Consider the following 25725-nt stretch of genomic DNA (forward strand, 5'->3'; position numbering starts at 1 on the left):
ATGATTACATGGCGGTACAAAGCATGCTATCCGCACGCTTTTTGTCCTCATGCAAGGCCTGGGTTGTTGTGTCTCACAAAGCGTGGCCTTCTCCTCCTGCGCCTCCTCCTGTTCCATCACGTGTGCTGCTGCTGGGTTAGCGTTGCCGCGTGGTCCCTGTTTATTGAACCACTTATCTTTATTACATTTATGACTGCATGGTGGTACAAAGCATGCTATCCGCACGCTTCTTGTCCTCATGCAAGGCCTGGGTTGTTGTGTCTCAAAGCGTGGCCTTCTCCTCCTGCGCCACCCTCCTCCTGTTCCATCACGTGTGCTGCTGCTGGATTAGCATTACCGGTCCCTTTTCCTGGAACCTCTTATATGTATTACATTTATGACTGCATGCCGACAAAAAGCATGTTACCTGTGCAAAGAAAACAGACATTTCCCGCATTTAAAAGACAGTTTTCCCTTTGAAACTTTAAAATCGATTTTCTCAAAAACTATAAGCTCTTTTTGCTAAATTTTTTTTCCCTCTTGTACCCACTCCCAAGGTGCACATACCCTGTAAATTTGGGGTATGTAGCATGTAAGGAGGCTTTACAAACCACAAAAGTTCGGGTCCCCATTGACTTCCATTATGTTCGGAGTTCGGGTCGAACACCCGAACATCGCGGCCATGTTCGGCCTGTTCGGCCCGAACCCGAACATCTAGATGTTCGCCCAACACTAACACTAACCCACATTGGATAGATCTCTCCAAGACTGTTGGAACAAAAAAATGGATGGTATGGCGTGGTATATGGGGTGTATCCATAGATAAGGTGTATCCATATAAATGGCCCACTCTGTCCATTCTAGCCAACCTAGCAGGATTTATGAGCTTTATGTTGTTGCTATAATAATCATTTTTGGAACGTATTACTGTTTTTGTTTTTGTTTTTATTAAATCTATGGAAAACAAAAGTTTGCCATCTTAAAACAGAAGGTATTTGCAATAATTCTGGTTGGAGTGAGCTCTGAGATGTCTCCCAGTGCATCACTGATGAATATGCAAATCACCCATTGTTGTCCCTGTAAGCTAACCACACCTCCAGATCCGCTGGAATGCAATGATGTGGCAGCTTGTTAATTGTACAGAGCCACAATAATCCAACATGCATACAGTGTTTTCTATGAGAGCGCTCATTTTTCCCCATTCCACCCTAGAGGACTCTGTACAGCAGAGAATTTTATAACTTGATGAAATCTACATCCTTAAAAGTACAGTAGGTTATAGAGAATTCAAAATTCCTGTGACTTTTCTGCACAGATGAAAGTAGCCTAAGCAGTTTCTTTGGTTGAGTGAGTTGCTATCTGGAATTATTTCTTTGTTTTCATTATAATGTGTAGAGCTTGTTTTTTTTAAACCCGTAAGACATACAATTTTGTGCTTTCTCCTAGAGCTCAGCAACAGCTAATAACATCTATACAAAGCATGACCTGGCAGAATGAAACCCCAAGAAAGGTAAGTTAGAGGAATTCTGGTCATTTCATGCATAATGTTGATAAAAATGCCCCCAAAAATGATCAAGTCTTAAAGCGGATACGAGATGAAAAACTAACTATAACAAGTAACTTGTCCTATATATCTTATCTAAAGTTTAGATTTAGTTTACACAGCATATCTAGCTGCAAACAGCTTCAAAAGTTTATGAGTAATTATTCAGAATCAGAATCAGAATCAGAATCATTTTATTTCGCCAAGCATGACTGGGTCAAGCCCGGAATTGGGTTTGGCACAAGGAGCGGTACATAGAAGGAAAGGCAGGAAAAACGTTAGAATGACAGTAGTACCTTATACACAATATAGACATACACAATATACAATCAACATTAGAACATATAGCTCAGTATTCCTCTTTCAAAAACAAAAAAACACTGCTGAAGTCTACCGCTCTTATGCAGGTGGCAGGGCGCTGATGGAGGGTGGTAGAATGTTCAGGGAGTTCAGGAGGCTAACGGCCATCGGGAAGAAAGAGTTCTTGTGTCTGGTGGTCTTGGTGGGGATGGCCCGGAGTCTCCGACCCAGTGGAAGTGGGGTGAAAAAACAGTGGCCTGGGTGAGAGAGGTCACCTGCAATCCTCAGTGCCCTGGCTCGCAGTCTCGTTGTATACAGGTGGTCAAGTGGGGTCAGAGGTCTCCCAATGATCCTCTCCGCCGACCTAATGATCCTCTGTAGTTTGTGCCTGTCACTGACGGTGGCTCCCGCATACCAGACCAAGATGGCGGAGCAGAGGATAGATTCAATGGTGGCAGTGTAAAAGCATTTTAGAATCTCCTGCGCCATGCCGAATTTCCGCAGTTGGCGTAGGAAGAAGAGTCTCTGCTGGGCTTTCCGTTGGGTTGTTGTGATGTTGACTCTCCAACTCAGATCGCTGGAGATGTAGGTGCCCAGCAGGCGGGCGCAGGGCACTATGGCCACCTCAGTGCCATCGATGTAGATGGGCGGTGGGGTAGGAGCCGACTTCCTAAAGTCAATTATAAGCTCGACGGTTTTGGCCGTGTTGAGCACCAGGCTGTTCTCCTTGCACCAGTGGCATAGTCTTTCCACCTGCTGCTGGTAATCCTGGATGTTGTCCTTGGTGACGAGGCCGACAATGGTGGTGTCATCCGCAAATTTTACGACTTTGACAGAGTCTATCGTGGATCTGCAGTCATTTGTGTAAAGGGAGAAGAGCAGCGGGGACAGGACGCAGCCCTGGGGTGCACCTGTGTTGGTTGTCACTTCTCGTGAGTAGATGTCCCCCAACCTGACAACTTGGGATCTATTAGAGAGGAAGTCAATGATCCATCGACGTAGGGTGGGGTGGACCCCAAGTGTGGCCAGAACATTCTGGAGGGTGCGTGGGCATATAGTGTTAAATGCCGAGCTGAAGTCTAATAGCAGTACTCTGGCATACGCATCCTTCCTGTCTAGATGGTTGTGGATGTATTCCAGACAGATGTTAAGAGCATCATCAGTGGACCTATTTGCCCTGTAGGCGAACTGGAGTGGGTCTAGTAGGGGCAGGGTGGATAGCTTGAGGTTGGATAAGACCACTCTCTCTAGGGACTTCATGATAACGGACGTCAGGGCCACAGGCCTGTAGTTGTTGAGGTCGGAGATGCCTTGTTTCTTGGGAACAGGAATGATGGTGGACCTCTTGAAGCACGCAGGGACTCTGCCCTCTGTCAGTGACCTGCTGAAGATGGCAGAGAGGATGGGGGCAAGTTGCTCCGAACAGGCTTTGAGGCAGGCTGGGGACACGCCGTCGGGTCCCGAGGCTTTCCTGCCATTTAGCTTGGACAGGAGGCGCCGAACGTCTGCCTCCCCCACTTCCAGGCGGAGTGAGTCCTCACTTGGTTCGCTGTACGTGGGGGCTGGGGGGGGAGTAGGAGGTGATGGGTGCTCCCCAGGCTCAGCCTGCCTTTCAAACCTGTAGTAGAATTTGCTTAGTTCTTCAGCTAATTCAGGGCTGGGTGTAGCATGTTGCGGGGGAGGCTTGTAGTTGGTGGCAGCCTTAAGCCCTTGCCATACAGCTCGTGAGTTGTTTGAGCGCAGGTTCTGCTTCATCCTCTCAGCAAACTCCTTTTTTGCAGCTCTCAGCTCTCGCTTCAGAGCGTTCCTCGCCATCCTGAATTCCTCCTGGTTTCCCGCCTTGTGAGCCGCCTCCTTACGTTTCCGCAGTAGCCGTAGCTTGTTGGAGAACCACGGTTTGTTATTCGGGTAGACCTTGAAGGATTTGGTTGGGACGCAGGAGGCCTCGCAGAAGCTGATGTAAGAGGTGACGTTGTCCGCCCACTCGTCCAGGCCTGGAGCTGCCAGGGATTCCCAGTCCGTGCAATCAAAGCAGACTTGAAGGTGGAGCTTGGCCTCGCTGGACCACACCCTGGAGGACTTCACGACCGGTTTTGCTGATTCCAGGAGCCTTCTGTAGGTGGGGATGAGATGAACAAGGCAGTGGTCGGAGGAGCCAAGTGCCGCCCCAGGGATAGCCTTGTAGGCATTCTTCAGTGGCGTGTAGCAATGATCGAGGGTGTTCGGGCCTCTGGTAGGGCAGGCAACATGCTGGTGGTAGCGTGGCAGCTCTTGTCGAAGGTTTGCCCTGTTGAAGTCCCCCATAGTTACATAGTTACATAGTTATTTTGGTTGAAAAAAGACATACGTCCATCGAGTTCAACCAGTATAAAGTACAACACCAGCCTGCTCCCTCACATATCCCTGTTGATCCAGAGGAAGGCGAAAAAACCCTTACAAGGCATGGTCCAATTAGCCCCTAAAGGGAAAAATTCCTTCCCTACTCCAGATGGCAATCAGATAAAATCCCTGGATCAACATCATTAGGCATTACCTAGTAATTGTAGCCATGGATGTCTTTCAACGCAAGGAAAGCATCTAAACCCCCTTTAAATGCAGGTATAGAGTTTGCCATAACTACTTCCTGTGGCAATGCATTCCACATCTTAATCACTCTTACTGTAAAGAACCCTTTCCTAAATAAATGGCTAAAACATTTTTCCTCCATGCGCAGATCATGTCCTCTAGTCCTTTGAGAAGGCCTAGGGACAAAAAGCTCATCCGCCAAGGTATTATATTGCCCTCTGATGTATTTATACATGTTAATTAGATCCCCTCTAAGGCGTCTTTTCTCTAGACTAAATAAACCCAGTTTATCTAACCTTTCTCGATAAGTGAGACCTTCCATCCCACGCATCAATTTTGTTGCTCGTCTCTGCACCTGCTCTAAAACTGCAATATCTTTTTTGTAATGTGGTGCCCAGAACTGAATTCCATATTCCAGATGTGGCCTTACTAGAGAGTTAAACAGGGGCAATATTATGCTAGCATCTCGAGTTTTTATTTCCCTTTTAATGCATCCCAAAATTTTGTTAGCTTTAGCTGCAGCTGCTTGGCATTGAGTACGATTATTTAACTTGTTGTCAATGAGTACTCCTAAGTCCTTCTCCAAGTTTGATGTCCCCAACTGTATCCCATTTATTTTGTATGGTGCTAGACCATTAGTACGTCCAAAATGCATGACCTTACATTTGTCAACATTGAATTTCATCTGCCATGTATGTGCCCATATAGCCATCCTATCCAGATCCTGTTGCAATATGACACTATCTTCCTGAGAGTTAATGATTCTGCACAATTTTGTATCATCTGCAAAAATAGCAACATTGCTCACTACTGCATCTACTAGGTCATTCATAAATAAATTGAAGAGCACTGGACCCAGAACAGACCCCTGTGGGACCCCACTGCTAACAGTCTCCCATTTTGAGTATGATCCATTGACCACAACTCTTTGTTTTCTGTCCATTAGCCAGTTCCCTATCTATGAACACAGACTCTTCCCCAGTCCTTGCATCCTCAACTTTTGCACCAGACTTTTGTGGGGAACAGTGTCGAAGGCCTTTGCAAAATCCAAGTATATCACATCTACAGCATTCCCAATAGCCATATTAGCATTCACTACCTCATAAAAGCTGAGCATGTTAGTCAAACAGGACCTGTCTTTAGTAAACCCATGTTGATGCTGAGAAATAAGATTATTTTCTACTATGAAGTCATGTATAGTATCTCTTAGTAACCCCTCAAATAGTTTGCATACAACTGATGTTAAACTTACAGGTCTATAATTTCCTGGATCAGATTTTTTGCCCTTCTTAAATAATGGGAAAACGTGGGCTGTACGCCAATCCACTGGGACTCTGCCAGTTGCAAGAGAGTCACAAAAGATAAGATAAAGGGGTTTATCTATAACTGAACTTAATTCCCTTAGGACCCGAGGATGCATGCCATCCGGGCCAGGTGCCTTGTCTATTTTTAATTTATTTAGTCTTGCCTTCACTTCTTCCTGCGTTAAGTATTTAATATTACAGTTAGAAGATTGAGACTCTTCCGCCTCTGTAGTTTGCAACAGTGCTGTTTCTTTTGTGAAGACAGAAGCAAAGAAAGCATTTAATAACTCTGCCTTACCTTGGTCATCCACCATTGAGTTCCCATCCTCATCCTTTAGGAGTCCTATACAGTCAACCTTTCTTTTTTTAGAGTTAATGTACTTGTAAAACTTTTTTGGGTTAGATTTGATATCCTTAGCGATTTGTTTTTCAGCTTCAATCTTTGCCTGCCTAATTTCTTTTTTACAATTTTTATTGCACTCCTTATAATTGCTTAGTGCAGCCTCTGTCCCCTCCTGTTTTAAGACCTTATAGGCATTCTTTTTCCTCTTCATTTTATCTTTAACCTTTCTATTCATCCATAGAGGCCTTTTTTTATTCCTAGACATTTTGTTTCCATATGGGATATACATACTACAGTATTGATTGAGTATAAGTTTAAAAGCTTGCCATTTCCCTTCAGTGTCTTCCCCTTGTAGTACATTATCCCAGTTCACCAAACTTAGTGCCTGCCTAATTTGAGTGAAGTTTGCTTTTCTAAAGTTCATAGTTTTAGTGGTCCCGCTGCCCCGTGGCCTATCAGTCACCAGCTCAAACGTTATCATGTTGTGATCACTATTTCCCAAATGTTCTTGAACCTGCACATTTGATACATTATCTGGTCTATTAGAAATGATCAGATCCAGTAACGCATTCCCCCTAGTTGGTTCAGTTACCATTTGAGTCAAGTAATTGTCCTGTAGTGCTGCCAGAAATCTGCTGCTTTTACCAGAATGGGTAGCCTCAATACTCCAGTCAATGTCTGGAAAGTTGAAGTCGCCCATAATTATGACCTCATTTTTACCTGCAGCTTTTTCAATCTGCTGTAGTAATCGCAGTTCTGCAGCTTCATGACTATGAACAGCGAGTCTGGGAGGGATATCTCCCACTGCGAGATGGTGTCGCTGAGGGAATTCAAGGCAGATTTGGTGTCGGCATCAGGGGGAATGTACACTCCGACAAGGACATAGGAGGAGAACTCCCGTGGTGAGTATACTGGCCTGCAGTTCACGAGAAGAAGCTCTACGTCTGGGGAGCACTTCCTGTCGAGTACTGGTGGGGTGGGGCACCATGAGGAGCTGACGTAGAAGCAGATGCCACCGCCTCTTTTCTTCCCAGAGAGTGAAGGGTCGCGGTCACCTCGTATGAGGCTGAAGCCTGGAAGGTGTAGGGCATTCTCCGGGATGTTCTCATGTAGCCAAGTCTCCGTGAAGCAGAGTACTGGGGTGTTCCTCCCGAGCTCCCACCTGCCACAGAGGAGACGCAGTTCATCCAGTTTGTTAGGGAGAGAGCGGACATTTGCTAGGAGTACTGAGGGGATGGCTGACCTCAAGCCCCTCTTCCTGAGTCTTACGCGTGCCCCAGCTCGGCAACCCCTTCGCCGCCAGCCTGCACTGGGCCAGGGGGCGGAGTCCAGGACTTGCTGTATGTAGTTCTGGACCCGATTTGGCAGGAGATTGGCCTCAGGGAGGGGTGGGCCGCGATGTTCCCACCGCAGAAGTTGCTCCCTGGAGTACGTGGTGCGTGTGGTGGTGGTGTGGGGGGCGGGGGCGTGGCCGATGGCGGGAGTGGGGTGCCTACGGGGGGTGGAGAAGCCTGGCATTGCCCCGAGTCGCCTGATATGCTGCTGTGGATGCGGCAGCATACAGTCTATCACATGAGCGGTGCAATAGAGTCCCTCTTATGAGCAGCGCGATACAGTCCGTCACGTGAGCGGTGCAATACAGTCCATCATATGTGCGGTGCAAACAGCAGTGCAATACAGACAATCACATGTGCAGTTCAATACAGTCCATCTTATGAGCAGTGCAATACGGTTCACCAATGGGAAGTGTAATGAGCAGTGCAATATAGACCGTCACATGAGCGGTGCCATACAGACCACAGTCCATCACATGAGCAGTGCCATACAGTCTGACACATGAGTATTCCTGTGATACAATGAGGGCAGCCATGTTCTGTTTGTCACAATGTCACAGGCTGAGGGCTGGAGATGCTATCAGCTTGCCTGTGTGTAAATTCAGTCCCCTCTCCTCCTCCCTCCTCCCCTCTGCCTCTGAAATCAATGGCTAGTAACCTCCTCCTGCCCAGACTGAGCTCCCATAAGCCCTTGCTACAGTGCCAAGGCACAAAAGAAGCTGTGGGCGAGGCTTGTTTAGTTTATAGGGAATTAGAGTATTAAAACAAAACAAAAAAAGTATTTGGCATGAGGAATGCCCTATAAACTATATGAAAGGAACACATTTATGCAATGAGTAAGCGTTTATCTCGGATCCACTTTAAATGAGAATTGTCTGTATGTCTGTATAAGTTTGAGCCACATTATAACGATCTATTAAAGAGACCTGACAGACTTTGATAGATTGAAAGAAGCAAATCATTTTAGTGAATACTGTATCATTAAGCTATTGAGGCCCCCTCCCCCCCAACAGCTTGGGGTAGATGTAAATAGACAAGGCGAGCTCCATTTGCTGCAGCTCATACAAAATCCAGTGCTGCTGAGTACCTCAACTCTGGTTTGCCCAATTCAAACGTATTAACACATTAACAGCTTCAAAGGAATGATCTTGTATATATATATATATTTTAGGTCACAGTAATGAAAATATTTAAAATTGATAATGGTTCACAAATGGTAAGCTCCAATGTACATCATTACACTCTCTGAAATAAACACATCCGTAAAGTATAAAATTACAAACAGCTTATCTCCTTCAACAGCAAACAAAAGAAGTCCGCATAGTCAGCACAGATCGCTGCAGCTCTCACTTACTCTGGATGTCTCAGGACTGTGGCATTTGCCGATGCGATGGTAAGTATCCCTTTACTATTTGTTCTTTGTGTTGATAATCATAATAACAAATGTGACTATACTATACGCAATTCATAGTCTAATTAAGGCTTTAAGTCAATGGGAGCCGTGCTGAAAAACAGACACAAGATGTTCACCCTAAGTCTGCTTCCATCTGCTTCCGTGAAAACAGGAAGAAGACACACTGCAGATTTATTGCAGGATTTGTATCAGCTGTAACAAAGAAATGTTTTTTCTTTAAAGGTTATTATGCTGTTGCTTATCTTTTAGATCAGAGAGGGAGTTCTGAGTTCAGGTCTGCCTTAAAGTGACACTGAAGCAAAAAAAACAAAAAACCTTATATGATATAATGAATTGTATGTGTAGTACGGATAATTAGTAGAGTATTAGTAGCAATTTTTTTTAATAACATTGCATCATTCTTTATTATTTGCAGTTTACACACTACACTCTGTGAACTATGAAACAGAGTAGAGCTAATGACCCTTTGAACTTCCCTGCAGTAAAACCTTATTTTAAGTTGTCTTTCACTGTTTTTTTGATGTATAAGTGCTTCAGAAAACAGCTGCTGTCTTCAACCCAAGTTGGGCAGGAGAGCTCAGAGAAGCTCTTTTGCATAGATGACAACTGAAAATTCTTAACTCTTCCTGTACTGGAAACAATATGAGACTCATACCTTTGCTACTAATCTTCTATTTCGTAGCTTATACAAATCATTATCTCATAAGTTTATTTTCACTTAAGATTCCCTTAAACCACTTGATGACTACAGTGCTAATCCCCCTAAAGACCAGGCCATTTTTTGCAGTACTGGGCAATGCAGGCTTTTCAGCCTCCTGAACAGCCCAGCTATGGAGCCCAGCGATCGGACTCACCTCCTCTTTTTGTCCCTAAGGGGACATGCCGCCGGAGGGGTTCGATCGCTGCGGCCGTTTGTTTATTTTCTTTTCCCAGCCTCTATGAGGCTCTCTCTCTCTCCCTCCTCCCTCTCCTTCCCTCCTCCCCTCCATCATCAGAATTGGAACAGGACGGCGATCCGTCCTGTTCCGCCTCTCATAGGCATCAGCCTATGAGAGGACGGCGCTCCCCGGCCAATCAGAGGCCGGGGATCACTGATCTCGTACAGCGCTGCCGGGGACCACAGCGCTGTACAGTTGTAAACAAAGGGGATTTCTTTCCCCTTTCTTTAACAAACTCTGTTCTGCGAAGTGGCAGGGAACGATCGCGCATGCGCGCAGCCATTCCCTGTGAAACTGCAGCCCCAGGACTTGACGCCAATTGGTGTTAAGTGGTCCTGGGGCTGCCGCCGCGGTCACGTCCATTGGCGTGAGGCGGTCTTCAAGTAGTTAAATTAAACATTTTTTTAGACTTAGGTAGAGCAAGGAAGGGTTATACATTTTGTCAGATATTTATTGCAGTCTTGGTCCATGTTTGAGAGAATTTCGCTCACTTCTTGTTGTTTTCAGCTGTCACTCTACAGTGGAAAATGTATAGATAATCTATTGGGTTTATACTGGAGAAATGACACTCACTCACTGCCCCTCCCAAAAGACAGGGTGTGAAAGGAAACAACCCCAATGTGCATGCGTTTCTACAGCTTAGGGCCCCTTAACACTGCAAAGTAGCAAAACGGTAGCGCTTAGCGGTTAGCAGGGGTTATTTTTACCACAATTAGCGCGGTAAGATCACTATACACTCCCGCTATTCCCGACAATCGTGATCATCGTTTGTTTAAAGGGACTCTGAGGAGTTCCTGAATTTAAAAGAATACACTTACCTGGGGCTTCTTCCAGCTCACCGTAGGCGGCGAGGTCCCGCGGCGTCCTCCTGGGTCTTCTTGTTTAGCCTCCACCGGCCCCCGGTTATCCACATCATACCCGCGCATACGTCATACCCGCGCATTTGCAGACCTGTCACACTGGCCGGCGTGATGATGCGAGATGGCCGGCGTGATGATGCATTGCATCAATAACCAGGAAGAGCCGGCCGACACCAGGCCCGGGTGTTGCCGGGTGACTTGGATAACCGGGGGCCGGCGGAGGCTGAACGAGAAGACCCAGGAGGACGTCACGGGACCTCGCCGCCTACGGTGAGCTGGAAGAAGCCCCAGGTAAGTGTATTCTTTTAAATTCGGGCACTCCTCGGAGTCTCTTTAAGCACTGTTCCACGATGGCTCAAGAATCGTGGCAAAATGCTGTAGGTAACACATTTTGTGATTACCGTTAACCGCGAAACATTTGCTATCAGCGGCAATCTCGGCAGTGAGATCACTGCCATTAGGTTTCTCTTGCACTAGCGCTTCGGCAATTAGTGGGAATCACCCGCTAATCTCCCTAGTGAAAATGGGCCCTTACCCATTGCTACAACTGATATAGTTATTTTCTTCAAGTTCTTTTGTGCAAAGATGAAGTAGCTTGCTTATTAGTCTCCCTTAGTGATAACGTTTGAGCAAACAATTCTGTTTTCTTGAGTTCTGTAGAGGCTTTATGAAGGATATGTGCCATTCCTTTCTATCTTGTCGACCATTCCCCTTCTCTGTCGTGTAATGCTTATGTTGTCTCCTAGTTTGTTTGTTTTTACTATTCCTTCATTCTACAACCTGGTAGTAGCATATTGTTTGCTGTTATTTCTGGCTATCTTTTCTGCCTTTTATGTATCATGACAAGTAGATTGTATTATTTGTCTTTGTGTCAGTTCTGTCTCGTGTTTCCATGTCTCCTTTCTCCTGAGCTCATCCCCTTTCTTATTCATCCTTCAATATCCTTCCACAGCCCAGCAGACTCTGTTAGGCAAGGAAAAGGTGTCCATCGTGCAGGAAGTCCTGAGGCATATAGAGACATGCCCAAAGGCACAGAAAGCCTTCAGTGAAGTAGTAGTAGGTTATTAGTTTTGGCCTCTAGGCCCTTAGTAAATCTAGACAGATATTAACTTGACATTCAAGCTAATCTTTAGCTATAGTTTCTGTCAAAAGCCTGACTTTGTACAACCGCCCTCTGAATAATGCAGCTGACTTTTTTAGAACAGAAAGCAATTGGCTGAATGCAATTGTGTTTCTTTGGTAAATTATTTTGCATTCACCCCCCACTTCTAAGTCTACTGCTTTTCCTCTCTCTCCCCTTTTTATAAGTTATCACATGCTTCTCAGGTAAGTAAATCTTTAAAGGTCTGTTTCCACTATATGAGAATTTGTGTGGATTAGCCAAACATTGATTTCCATGCTAATGTATTTCAATGGGCCTGTTTCCACTATGTTCAGAAATTGCATGCAGAAAAAATCTGGACAGCAGTGCTACAATTTTTTGGATGCCGCATGGTGTTTTTGCGTGTGTTTTTCGTTGTAGCGTTTTGTTTGTGCAATTTCACATGCGTTTTTGCATATGTCAATAGAAACAATGAAATGAAAAGAAAACAGCGATTACACATGCGAATTAGCAATAAATGCATGCGAATGCATGCAAATTCACATACACATGCAAATTCGCGACCAGAAAATGTGGAAACGGGCCCTTAGAGGCTGCTGTCAGTTTTCTAGCTTATATGTACCTGTGGTTTTATGGAGTTTGATAAATTACGCTAACCTATAGCTATCTTCAGCTGCATTATTTCAGTACTAGTACTAAGGCCTGTTAGAATAAAGGCGCTAGTACAACAGCCAACTGTCTCTTGGTCAGCCCTCCCATCCCCCCTTCCTGCCATTTAACTGTTTCCTGACTGCACGTTGGTTCAGAGACATCACAAAACAAGGATTTAGGTGAACAAAACCATTCAGGGATTTCATTATATATGATTATTTTTGGTTTAAGCCTAATAAGCTGCCAGGATATATTAAATCACACATAATAAAGTGTGATTTTTTAACCCCCAGTGTCTATATTCCACATTTGGTCTTGAAAACCCACCCCCAGTGTGTGAAATTGGGCTTAGGCAAACCATAGGTGAAAAGAACGCTGGGGAATTGATGTCATAACTCCATCCCATGTCTGTCTTCCAGCCCACAACCACTGTGAAAAGAGATGTGATCTAATCCAGGCAGGCAGACAAGACATCTGAAATAAGAATTATAGCTAACAGACATGATAAAACAGGCTGCAGCTGTTCTGATGTGTCTCCTCTCTTCTACACACTGTGAGAAGAGATGTAATTTAATCCAGGCAGGCAGAGGGCAAGGGAGGACACCAGGCTGGAGGGGAGGACACAATGCTGTGGGCAAGAATTCAGCATGAGGTGAAAGATTGAGGTGCTACTACAGATATAACTGTGGATCTGTTCTAGACACTACGATGTACCAGATGTAAACTTTATATGCTCATCTAACTGTACACGGTGCCTAGACTACATTCAGTGGGATGCGAAAGTTTGGGCAACCTTGTTAATCATCATGATTTTCCTGTATAAATCGTTGGTTGTTACGATAAAAAATGTCAGTTAAATATATCATATAGGAGACACACACAGTAATATTTGAGAAGTGAAATGAAGTTTATTGGATTTACAGAAAGTGTGCAATAATTGTTTAAACAAAATTAGGCAGGTGCATAAATTTGAGCACCACAAAAAAGAAATGAAATCAATATTTAGTAGATCCTCCTTTTGCAGAAATTAAAGCCTCTAAACGCTTCCTGTAGGTGTCAATAATAGTCTGGATTCTGGTTGAAGGTATTTTGGACCATTCCTCTTTACAAAACATCTCTAGTTAATTCAGGTTTGATGGCTTCCAAGCATGGAGAGCTCTCTTTAACTCACACCACAGATTTTCAATTATATTCCGGTCTGGGGACTGAGATGGCCATTCCAGAATGTTGTATTTGTTCCTGTGCATGAATGCCTTAGTGGATTTTGAGCAGTGTTTAGGGTCGTTGTCTTTTTGAAAGATCCAGCCCCGGCGCGGCTTCAGCTTTGTCACTGATTTCTGGACATTAGAGACATCACAGAATCTGCTGATACTGAGTGTAATCCATGTGTCCCTCAACTTTGACAAGATTCCCAGTCCCTCCACTGGCCACACAGCACCACAGCATGATGGAACCACCACCGTATTTTACTGTAGGTAGCAGGTGTTTATCTTGGAATGCTGTGTTATTTTCCCTCCATGCATAATGCCCCTTGTTATGCCCAAATAACTCAATTTTAGCTTCATCAGTCCACAGCACCTTATTCCAAAAGGAAGCTGGCTTGTCCAAATGTGCTTTAGCATACCTCAAGCAGCTCTGTTTGTGCTGTGGGCTTCCTCTGCATCACTCTCGCAAACAGCATCTCCTCGTGTAAAGTGTGTCAAATGGTTGAACGATGCACAGTGACTCCATCTACAGCAAGATAATGTTGTAGGTCTTTAGTGCTGGTCTGTGGGTTGACTCTGACTGTTCTAACAATTCATCGCTTCTGTCTAGCCGAGATTTTTCTTGGTCTGCCACTTCGAGCCTTAACTTGAACTGAGCCTGGGGTCTTCCATTTCCTCAATATGTCCCTAACTGTGGAAACGGACAGCTGTAATCTCTGAGACAGCTTTCTGTATCCTTCCCCTACACCATAATGGTCAACAATCTTTGTCTTGAGGTCATTTGAGAGTTGTCTTGAGACCCCCATGTTGCTACTCTTCAGATAAAATTAAAAGAGGAGGGAAACTTACAATTGACCCCCTAAATACTCTTTCTCATAATTGGATTCATCTATGTATGTAGATAGGGGTCACTGAGCTTACCAAGCCAATTGATATTCCAATAATTAGTTCTAAAGGCTTTGGAATCAATAAAATGACAACAGTGCCCAAATGTATGCACCTGCCTATTTTTATTTAAACAATTATTGTTCACTTTTTGTTAATCCAATAAACTTCATTTCACTTCTCAAATATCACTGTGTGTGTCTACTATACAATATATTTAACTGACATTTTTTATCGTAACGACCAACGATTTATGCAGGAAAATCATGAAGATTAACAAGGTTGCCCAAACTTTCGCATCCCACTGTATTTCTATTGCCATTCCAACTTTTTTGGTCAGATGTCTTTAAATTACTTGAAGGACCATCCAGAGGCCATATACTGTATAGTCATATACTGCGCACATTACAGTATGCTCTCTTTTGACATATACTTTCCTCTGTAGAATATTATTTTGCACTTCTTTTGCATTTGTGTGTAGACTTCCCTGCTAATAACCTCATGGGAAGAAGCTGTTTGACATTGATGCCGTACACGCTGGTAACACACCATAAAATAACAGCGCTACGCCCAGTCCTCCTCGTCCCGTCACTGCTGCGAAGAATCTTGAGTGAGAAACTATGTGCAAGTAAAGACTTCATGAAATGTGACACAGGTATGTTTGCACTAAGTCATAGATAAGCAATGTACAGGGAAAGTTATGGGAATGCTGCCATTATGCTATTTTACAGTTTACAATTTAAAAAATGTAACTTTCCTAGCCGTGGGGCTTCTTTTTAAAGCATGTAAAAACACATGTGCTTTGCTGTTCACAAGGGAATTTTGTTTTCACACATGATCACAGTGTAGCATTTTGTTCTTTTTATTATTATTTATTGTATTTATATATTAGGCAGTGCTGGACAATAAATAGGGATACATAAAATGGTTACAAGGGGTGTCAGACAGAGAGGTAGCACAAAGCTATACAGCATAACACAAAGTTATACACGCAAATGGGGTATAAGATACATGATCATGTGATATTACAGAGACCCAAGTAATTTAAGCCCAAGATAGTCCATGGGAAGGGTGTCATTGGTGTTGCAAGATCAAGAAGGACGCACAGGAGAGAGACACTGCCACTTGCTATCTAAAGGGGAGGGGGAAAGGACACATTACGTAGGGCTGTGGAATATGTTCTTTGCTGAGAGAGTAGAGGTACGGGGGGAGGGGGGGGGGCGTAAGTCATCTTAAAAAGGTGTGTTTTGAGGGCTTGCTTGAAGGTGTTGAAGGAAGGGGTGAGAGTCTGAGCAGGGGTGGGAGGGAGGCAGTGGCGTAACTAAGGAGCTGTGGGCCCCGATTCAAGTTTTACATGGGGCTCCCCAAGCACTCTATACATAACAATTGATACTGTGCACCAAAATCTGCCAATGGCAACTACAGTGTCAGAGGTGCAAGAAGGGGATGGGAAGCAGTTTGTTAATGAATACCACTATTTCAAAGTATCTATAGAAGTGATTATTATGAGCACAGGACCAATAGAGAGCTAATACCGCAGTTGAGGGAGTGCCCCTTGGGGCCCCTCTGGCCCTGATGCAGTTGCAACCTCTGCACCCCCTATTGCTACGCCCCTGGAGGGAGTTCCATAAGATGAGGGCGCTCTTGAAAAGTCCTGCATGCATGCTTGGAAATGTGAGAAATGCACGGGGAGGTCATTGGAGGACCAGAGGGGCGGTATATATCTGTCGACGGGCTCAGAGATGTAGTTTGGGCAGCTCTCGTTTTGTAGGCCAGGCACAGAATCTTGAAACTGACACTGAAGGGGATGGGGAGCCAGTGTAGGGCTTTGCAGAGGGGAGACATGGAAGCACAGGGGTGTGAGGAATGGATGAGTCTAGCTGCCGCATTCATGACTGATTGGGGGCAATGTGGCTCAAGGGGAGGCCTGACAGTACGGCATTGCAACAGACAAGAAGGGAGATGATGAAGGCATGGATGAGATGCTTGATAGTGTCCAGGGTCAGAAAGGAGCAGATGGTGGAGATATTGCAGAGGTGTTCTTCATTAAAGTCAATGGATGTGCATAAAAACACAAATTAGAACACCCAAAACGTGATCCCCATGCATTTTTTCAGTGCCCCCTCCACAGAAATGCGAGTGTAAATACAAAAGTGATTACAAATGCCCATGATGTAAATATGGTATGCAGAGCATATAAAACATATGAAAATGCTTCCTGCTTTTTTCAGACTGCAGACACAGTCCAAATGGGTACAAGTCCTTAGTCATATAGAGGTGAACATCAACACCACAGCACCAATAAAGAGCAGATGAAGGAGGGCCCCTGATGGGGTCTAAGGGCCCCGGAGTGGTTGCAACCTCTGCATTCCCTATTGTACGCCACTGACTGTTTGCATTATACTGATGTCCCATCTTTGATATAAATTGCAAAAAAAGTGGTCACTAGCTTCACTGCTGGAGAGGTTTGTGACACTGGCAGTCTAGTGACAGATCTGCATGGAGCTGCTGAGTCCTCATGAGGCACTGGATCCAAATAGCAAAAAAAAAAAAGAGGGATATGGAGGCTGACATATTTATTTTCTTTTAAACAATGCACATTGCCTGTCTTTCCTGCTGATCCTCTGCTTCTAATCATTTTACCCATAGGCTCTGAACAAGCATGAGACTGCTCTGACTGAAGTCTGACTGGATTAGCCACATGCTTGTTCCAGGGGTGTGTTTCAGACACTACTGCAGCCAGAAAGCTCAGCAGGACTGCCAGGCAACTGGTATTGTTAAATATATATATATATAGTACAGCCTCTATATGCCTCTCACATTAGATTCTCATTAAAAAAAGTTAGCAATGGCCCATTCCATATTCCCCTCACTTCAGGTTTCCTTTAAAGGATACCGGAGGTGACATGTGACATAGACATGCGTATGTACAGTGCCTAGCACACAAATAACTATGCCGTGTTCCTTTTTTTCTTTCTCTGCCTGAAAGAGTTGCAGTGGCAGTTCCTGTCTGAGTCAGGACTGGGTCAGACTACAGTGTGAAGCTCACTGATAAGAAATTACAACTATAAAACACTTTCCTAGCAGAAAATGGCTTCTGAGAGCAGGAAAGAGATAAACATGGTCAATAGTTCATAGATGTTAGCTGTGGCATACTTCAATGAATGTGTCATTGAGCAAAAACAATAAAACAGTAAAAACTTAAAGTAGTTTTAAATATAAAATAGAACTGTGGAATATCTTAAAAAGTAATTTTTAGGACAAGGAGGATAGATACAATTGTTTATTTCATTCGTTTATTTTCACCTCGGATGTCCTTTAAGTTTGAATGACCTCCAGTTTATGTATGGTAAAGCTTAAATCCAATCTTCTATTCAAAGTTTAGAACATTTTTGTATATACAGGTAGTCCCCGACTTACAAACGCATGGATTCTCTGTTTCCATGGGAACAAATAAAAAAAATTTCAAATCAGACTTGTAGTTTTTGAGAAAATCGATTTTACAAAAAAGAAAAGAAAAAATAGCTTTTAAACACTTTATCCACAAGTCAGTAGATATAATATGTTGGCGCTTTATAAATACAATAAATAAATAAATAAATATACGTCCTCTGTGACTTCACCTAAGCCACAAGTCAGTACATATACGTCTTGTAGCAGAAGCAGTGCTGTGCAGGATTGGGATTGCTCCTGTGCACATTTCTGGCACTATCTGATGCAGCACTAATTGGTGAATGGGAATATATGTTTCCTGAGCTAATGAGATTGATTTTTACTATTAAAAATACCATACTTTTATTTTCTCATTTTATAGTGAAAAATACACTCTGTAGCATTATTCCAAAATCAAATATGTTCACCATAAATTGTGACCGGAACATAATCTAAGTTTTGTGATAAGCAGTAAGAATAGCCAAACAAAATTTGTGTTTTTTATCTACAGTAGCACTTTTTATTTTTAACCTGGAATTGGTAAAACTGAGAAATGTTTTTTCTATTTTTTTCTTTGTTTTCCCATTAAAATTCATAGAAAACAAAATTGTTTGAGGGAAAAAAATGGCATACAATGAAAGCCTAGTTTGTCTTGAAAAAAACAATATATATTTCATTTCTGTTTCGTAAGTAGGGATAAAGTTATTTCTGATTAAATAAGGAACTAAACTGTCAAAACTGCTCTGGTACATAAGTGGGAAGAAAGGTCTGGATGCGAAGTGGTTAAACTTGTATAAACAGGTATAAAGGGCAGAGGTGACACAGAGGGGGCCACTGGAGACACGGGGCACAGAGGAAGTACAGGGGACAGAGATGGCACAATGTTCCGACTTAACAACAGATTCAGGTTAAGAACGAAACTACAGTCCCTATCTCGTTTGTTAACCGGGGACTACCTGTACTTGTTTTCACTAAACCCTCCCTTGCAGAGTGTCTGACGGATGCGGAGTATGCAGCAAGAAACCAGCGTGGAGATATTATTGGTGAAAAAGAAGGGGAGGGTGTACGCTGCTGGTATACCAGACAAAATCTGGACACTATAGCCAAGCAGGTAAGAATTCATAAAGGATCCAAGGAAACTGATATCTCTGATATAGTTTTGGGCAGGTACAAATGTTTATGACTAAAGTTTGCATTATGTTATCTGTTGGTTAATCCAGCTACAGCAAGCTTTGCATTTCAGATTTTGCATTTAGTTTCATATAGTGACATCATCTGTAGTGCTTTACAGAGTATAAAATCTTGTCACTAGTCATTCAGAGGGGCTCACAATCAAGACAAGACACAGAACAGTTATATCGCTCTTTTCTCCTGGTGGACTCAAAGCGCCAGAGCTGCAGCCACTAGGACGCGCTCTATAGGCAGTAGCAGCGTTAGGGAGTCTTGCCCAAGATCTCCTACTGAATAGTTGCAGCGTTACTGAACAGGAAGAGCCAAAGGCCAAGTTATTTATAGCTATGTTTATGGAATATGAGAGGAAACCGGAGTGCCCAGAGGAAACTTTTGTCGAAGTGTCGTAATATGTAACTATACTTGGTTTATTTATGAAATTAATAAACAGAAAAAAGCAAATGATGATCACATGAGATATTGATAGATGTACAGAGATGACATAGGGTGATAATTATCTCAGTGGAAAATGTAATTCTATGAAAATGAAAAAGACTTATTATTGAATGAAAGGTTGCCATGCAGTAGGGTTTTCTAACCAACCAACTTTTTCAAAGTTTTTCCTGAAATTTTGGCAATCTTGAAAACACGTAACTCTTTAACAATTTCTCCAAAACTTCCAGTCAACCAAAAAATTGGATCAGATTGGTCGAAATTGAATCAAAATAAAAAAAAACATTGTAATGTGTATGGCCACCTTAAAGGACAACTGAAGTGGAGAGAATATGGAGGCTGCCATATTTATTTCCTTTTAAACAATACCAGTTGCCTTACAGCCCTGTTGATCTATTTGGCTACAGTGATGTTTGAATAACACCAGAGACAAGCATGCAGATAATCTAGTCAGACCTTACAATAATGTCAGAAACACCTGATCTGCTGCATGCTTGTTCAGGATCTATGGCAAAAAGTATTAGAGGCAGAATTGTAACACCACACATTTAAAGCACTGATGCGCAGTGGCGTTACCCGGCAGCAGAGAACTGCAACATGTCGCGTCTGGGAGGGCTTCCTGTCCAGCGCCGCTACAGAGCACTAACGAGTGTCCGGCCAGTGCAGGAAAGCCGATGACAGGCAGCCAATCCACCGCCTGTCAGCTGCCCATCTGAAAGAGGCCTCAGTCTTGGAAATACATACTGTAATGGTACACAAATACTAACCTATTCTGTATCTTGTTACCTTGACAAAGGGGACCCCACGGGGCCCCAAAACGATTTGTTGGTGTATGGAATGGATTTGTGTCATGATATTTGAATAAAACCTGGAACTTAGTTTATTGAGTGTGCAGACCCTCTGGATTTTTTTTGCAAATAATAACCTAATCATTTCTATCCACTGTATTCCACAGAATGCGCACTGCCTCCTTGAGCTCGGACTGTCCTGTCTCTCTGCTTTGATCCGTGTGAGCATTAATCCTATTATCTTGCACATTCCACTGACTGAGAAGAGTATCAAAAAACTAAAGTGAGTGAACATTTTATGATAATTAAGGTGCACACAACTTTTACATATACTGTACATAATGACTGCAATAAATCAGCAAGAAAACAAATTGTCTTTATCTTTGTGGAAATATCCTTTTCAGAACCGACATATCGAAGTCCCTAAAGGACCAGAGCGGGTTTGACATTTTAGCTATGTCCCTATTTAATCAGCAATAACTATCACTACAGTACTTTAGAATCCTCAGTGATATATTGTTTTTTATGGGAAGAATTCGTCTTTCTTTGTGAAGTATTTTCTCTATTTTTTTATTTTCTTTTATAATTCTATACAGGGAGTCCTTGACTTATGAACATCCAACGTACAAATGTCCCACCGATATGAATGACTGCTGATCTTTTGCAATGGCGTCATGGAGTCAGGGAATCCCTGTCTTGCTGTCCCCCAGCCCCCCTCCTTTAGCAGTGTTTGCTCAGTAGAAGCAGTCTCCCTACTTTTGTGGTGCCTGCAGCGATGAGTGACCTCCTCTCTCAATCATGAGAAGCTGAAATGAGGGAGAGAGGACGCCCCTCGATATTGGAGACGCACTTGGAGCAGGTGAGTGAACAGCTGCTGCTTCTGCTGCATACTCTGCTAAAGGAACAGGGCTGGGGAAACCCAGAAAGCATGGGAGGTATAAGAGGCACAGGGGGACATAGCAGGCACAAGTTAAAAAATTATCTAAAACGTCCACTTTTTTATCTGTATTTGTTATTCTGACATCATCTTCTCCTATATATGCACAACAACCCTTTTTTGACGTTTACACACCTATGTCTGGCTACCTTTGCATAAATGTCTGCTGCCATCGACGTGCCTATCCAATGAGATCATCGCTACACAGGTCACTTTTCGCCACTCTTCACTACGGTGTGATATGTGAGCCCTTGCAAAAAGCAACTTCCATCTTTCTGCCAGAGCTTCCCATTGGTCCACTAAGGAAGAGGAGGATTCTTATTTGCCAGTTTAGTTTTTGCCAGTGGACCAATCCTCTGGGAGGATTTTCATTCGCCAGTTTTGTGGAATAATAGTATGAAATGGGAGCCCCAGCAAAAGCACCTTCAGAGTTCCCACCAGGGTGGTGGAAACTCTGAAGGTGCTTTTGCTGGGGCTCCAATTTTGTACTCTAGTGACAGCGGTGGAGAGTGGTGATGGTTCCAGTGGGTCAACAAAGCTGTGGCAGGGAGTGCCAGTGCCAGGGTAGACGGGCATAGGTATGCAAAGCACTGGGTAATCTACTGACATTGTAGCAGAGGAGAGCAGCAAACTACCCAGAAGAGAGGTAGTAATGCTGTGGTGTAGAAAGACTGCACCTTGCTCAAGATCACCCAGCAGGCAGGAGCAACGCTGATCTGAATGACTATTAATCACCCGAGCAAGAATCTTCTCACTGAGCCACCATCCTGGCTTTTGAATTAGCCCATAACTTCTAAGATACGGTCAGGTGATATGAAACTTGCATATGGGCCCCTAATCAATTAACTTTTCTTTTGAGTTTTCTCCCAGGAGATAATTTTCCATCCTGTCTACAAAAAATTTTTTTAGCACCTAAGAACTGAAAAAGTAGGATAAAAAATAGTTTATTTCAAGTATTTCCTTACTTTCTGGTATTTATTGTGCTTATTTTGCATTTTATTGATAAAGAGGAAAAATATTGAATAAGGGCCCTCATCCCTTCTCATGAATTACCTCTTCTTACAGTTGAGGTGAAAAATAAATAAAGAGAGATACTTCGGGCCATATGCAATTTACATTTTCTCCTGAGTTTTCTCCTAGGAGATACTTTTTCATCTTCACTTTAAAACAACTTTTTATCACTTTGCAATGGATGGGAAAAGTACCAAAAAGTAGATACAAAATTACTATCAAGATTATTTTTAGAATTTTTTTGCTTGCCGATGGTTTAAAAGATATTTTACTGACAAGTTTGAAACTCACCTAGGAGAAAACTCAAGAGAAAAAGTTAATTGCATATGGGCCTTCAAGAGAAAAGCTTGGTGAATCAGACCCAAAGAAACAAAAAGCTACCTTATTACTTACTCATGTATAAGCCTATTTTTTCACACAAAAACATGTGCTGAAAAGTTACCCCCCTCGGCTTATATGCGAGTCGGTGGAGTAGAACAGATGGTGGAGCAGGTTTAGTTACTGGCAGAGGAGCATAAGGATTGTGCACTAGTGATCCTTCTCTTGCCAGCTGGCATCCTGCTGGCTCCGTGCCCCCATCCCCAACATGGTGTGCAGATTGCGCTACTCAAGTCTTCCAGTGTCCCCTGGCTTGTGGAGTGGAGCGTGCAAGCAAAGTCAGTGGTGCAATGATCTTGGATTCTTCCTGTGTGGCAATTACTGTGTCTCATATCTATGACACCACCTAGTGGCATCGTAAAACACAGCTGTATCATCCTTGGGGCAGATCTGGCTATGGGAAGGGGGGGCTGACTTGTACTGGGGGCACATCTGGCTACAAGGTAAAGGGCTTATACGCGAGTCAATTACTTTTTCTTGGTTTTTAAAGGGGGAACTGGGTATCTCGGCTTATACGTGGGTCTGCTTATATTTGAGTATATACGGGTATATAAAATTAGATATCTTCACATTAGGCATCTAAACAGAATATACTTGCGTGACAATATAGGAATAGTTACATTGTCAATAAATACAATTCTAATGCATTTTATATGGTAACTAGGAAAACTCGTCAGTGGTGGGGAAAATGTGAAGACCTGCTCCTGGAATGTGCCCAGAGAGAGGAGGCTGAGCTGGATGCCTTGCCTTGTCTTTATAGGACAGTCGATCCTGAGAGCTGGACGGACACAGACTCTCTGCTCCTCAGAGTAAAGAATGCCATCATGGATGAGCAGAAACATATTGTTTGGCTGGAGAACCAACCTTGTTGAACATCTAATCCACTCATCAGTCCCGTCTCCCGTTTATGTGGACCACCAGCCTGAACATTTCTTCTGACTTTGGATGAAATGAGGAAGATTTACAACCAATTAATGGAAATATTTCCCCCAATGTCTGTCTTATGAACCATTGGGCCTGGTGTACCAAGGGTTCCCAAGGCTGGAGAAGAATTGACTCACTTAAATGATTCAGCTAAACCAATCAGATATTTTAGTACATAGCAAGGAAATGAACAGCGCTACTTAAAAACAGATGAGTGCCTACCTGCAAAAGAGTGCAAGCCCCACTTATGGGATAAACTACACACTGAGCATACACATGACCTGTCTACCACTGGAGGATGTTGGTTTCCTGTAACAGCTTGCATGCAACTTGTTAAGTACTCGTCCCTCCCACTGCGAAGAAGTTAATCCTCCATGGGAGGGGACCTAACACTAACTAAATCAGATATTTTAATAAACTGTCCATCAGTTGGGATTTGCAACATAGAGCAAAATTTAAAGGGACTTGGACTCAAAACTCACAGATAGCCAGCGCTTTAATGCAACATCCCAAAATAATTGAGTTTGTTGGTGCTACATATCCAACAGGCCATATGGGTTAAGCCCCACTGCCGACTTCAAGGTCAATCTCCTAGAGGGTCCCTGTGCTAACAGTGGATGCATCCGCATCCTACACATACAATGAGCATATCCATGATTGAACCATGTCTGATATAGGAGCAAACTTACCTGATGTCGCCCACAGGGCCATGGGCTCTGCTATGTTCAACAGGAACATAGCAGACAACAGCCAGCACTGTAGCATCAGAAATGATATTTCTGAAGAAAAAAGGTTTTACCTTAAGTGCTTCTTTAAAGTAACCCTGAAATGGAAAACAAATTGCCCCTGGGGGGTACTTACCTTGGGAGGGGGTAGTCTCTGGATCCTAAAGAGATTTCCCTTCAGCCCCTTTCCAGTAGCGGGATCCCCAAATGTTTGGCCCAAAAATCCAGAGGCTTCCCCTTCTGAAGTAAGAATATTTTTTTTTAAATTGATGTATGAATGTAATCTCAACCTCCCAGCAGGGACGGATCTAGACCAAGTTGCGCCTGGGGCAAGGTCAGGTTTTGGCGCCTAAAGGTCAGGTTTTGGCCCCTAAACTGCCATTTCCCATCCAGTTTTGGCACCTAAAGGTCAGGTTTTGGCGCCTAAACTGCCATTCCCCATCCAAATTTTGCCGCCTTTTTAAGAATTCAACAAGCTGGGCCTGGGGCAAGATACCCGCCTGCCCCCCCCCCCCCCCCCCTAGATCCGTCCCTGTCTCCCAGTCAAGGACATAGCTACAAATCATAGGACCCCATAGCGGATGTTTGCCCCCCCCCCCCCCATACAATAATAAGGTGCCTTTGCCCCCACCCCTGCGCACACACACATTAGTTTAAGGTAGACAGCTTCTATATGCAGGAATTTCTGATAACTTTAAAGGGAGTCTGAAGTGAGAGCCATAGGGAGCTTGCCTTTTTTTTCCTTTTAAAAGATGCCTGAAGTGACATATGGAGGCTGCCATATTTATTTCCATTAAAACAATACTAGTTGACTGACATCCTGTCGGTCTTTCTGGCATCAGTAATGTCTGAATTACATACCTGACAACAAGCACACAGCTGATCCATCAGAAATAGCTGATCTGCATGCTTGTATTTGTATTGTATTAAAGGAAATAAATATGGCAGCCACCATATCCCTCAAGTGTGCTTAAAGGGAAGGTTCAGGCACAGGCCCGTGGCAGGCAGGAGGTGCTTTCGGCGCCGCTCCGCAGGCTCCCGGTGGTCTCCGGTGGCGCGCCCGACCTGGCCAGGCCGGCGGCCAGGTCGAGCTTCTTCTGTGCTCCAATCTGCGTCTCACTGGTGCACGCTGACGTCTTCGGACGTCCTCCGGGCTGTACTGCGCAGGCTCAGAAATACTGAGCCTGCGCAGTACAGCCCGGAGGACGTCTGATGACGTCATCGCGCCCGTGTGAAACGCAGATTGGAGCGCAGAAGAAGCCCGACCTGGCCGCCGGCCTGGCCAGTTAGGGCGCGCCACCGGAGACCACGGGAGCCTGCGGAGCAGCGCCGCGGGCACCTCCTGCCTGCCACGGGCTGGAGGAAGCCCCAGGTAAGTGGATTTGGATTTTTATTTTTTTTTTGCCTGTGCCTGAACCTTCCCTTTAAAACAATACAGTTGCCTGGCAGTCCTGCTGATCTTTAGTGCCTCACACCTGGAACAA

At 43.9% G+C, this 25725-nt stretch overlaps 1 protein-coding gene and 1 long non-coding RNA gene across 2 annotated transcripts in view; one reads left to right on the plus strand and one right to left on the minus strand.

Annotated features, from left to right (window-relative positions):
* The window catches only part of LOC137541240 (uncharacterized), a 30150-nt gene extending 17775 nt beyond the window's left edge, over positions 1–12375 (minus strand). Inside the window, exon 1 of the long non-coding RNA XR_011025107.1 lies at positions 12305–12375. This is a non-coding gene — a long non-coding RNA (uncharacterized lncRNA). The remainder of the gene's footprint in view (positions 1–12304) is intronic.
* Positions 1–25276, plus strand: part of CARD14 (caspase recruitment domain family member 14) — a 123462-nt gene extending 98186 nt beyond the window's left edge. The window contains exons 17-22 of the mRNA XM_068262430.1: positions 1426–1489; positions 8671–8761; positions 14905–15078; positions 18845–18966; positions 20434–20549; positions 23257–25276. Of these exons, the coding sequence (XP_068118531.1) occupies positions 1426–1489; positions 8671–8761; positions 14905–15078; positions 18845–18966; positions 20434–20549; positions 23257–23464 (775 nt within the window). The 3' untranslated portion in view covers positions 23465–25276. The remainder of the gene's footprint in view (positions 1–1425; positions 1490–8670; positions 8762–14904; positions 15079–18844; positions 18967–20433; positions 20550–23256) is intronic.
* Positions 25277–25725: the final 449 nt, after the last annotated feature.

Source organism: Hyperolius riggenbachi, chromosome 12 (genome assembly GCF_040937935.1).
Source record: "Hyperolius riggenbachi isolate aHypRig1 chromosome 12, aHypRig1.pri, whole genome shotgun sequence".
In the NCBI taxonomy this organism is placed as follows: domain Eukaryota; kingdom Metazoa; phylum Chordata; class Amphibia; order Anura; family Hyperoliidae; genus Hyperolius; species Hyperolius riggenbachi.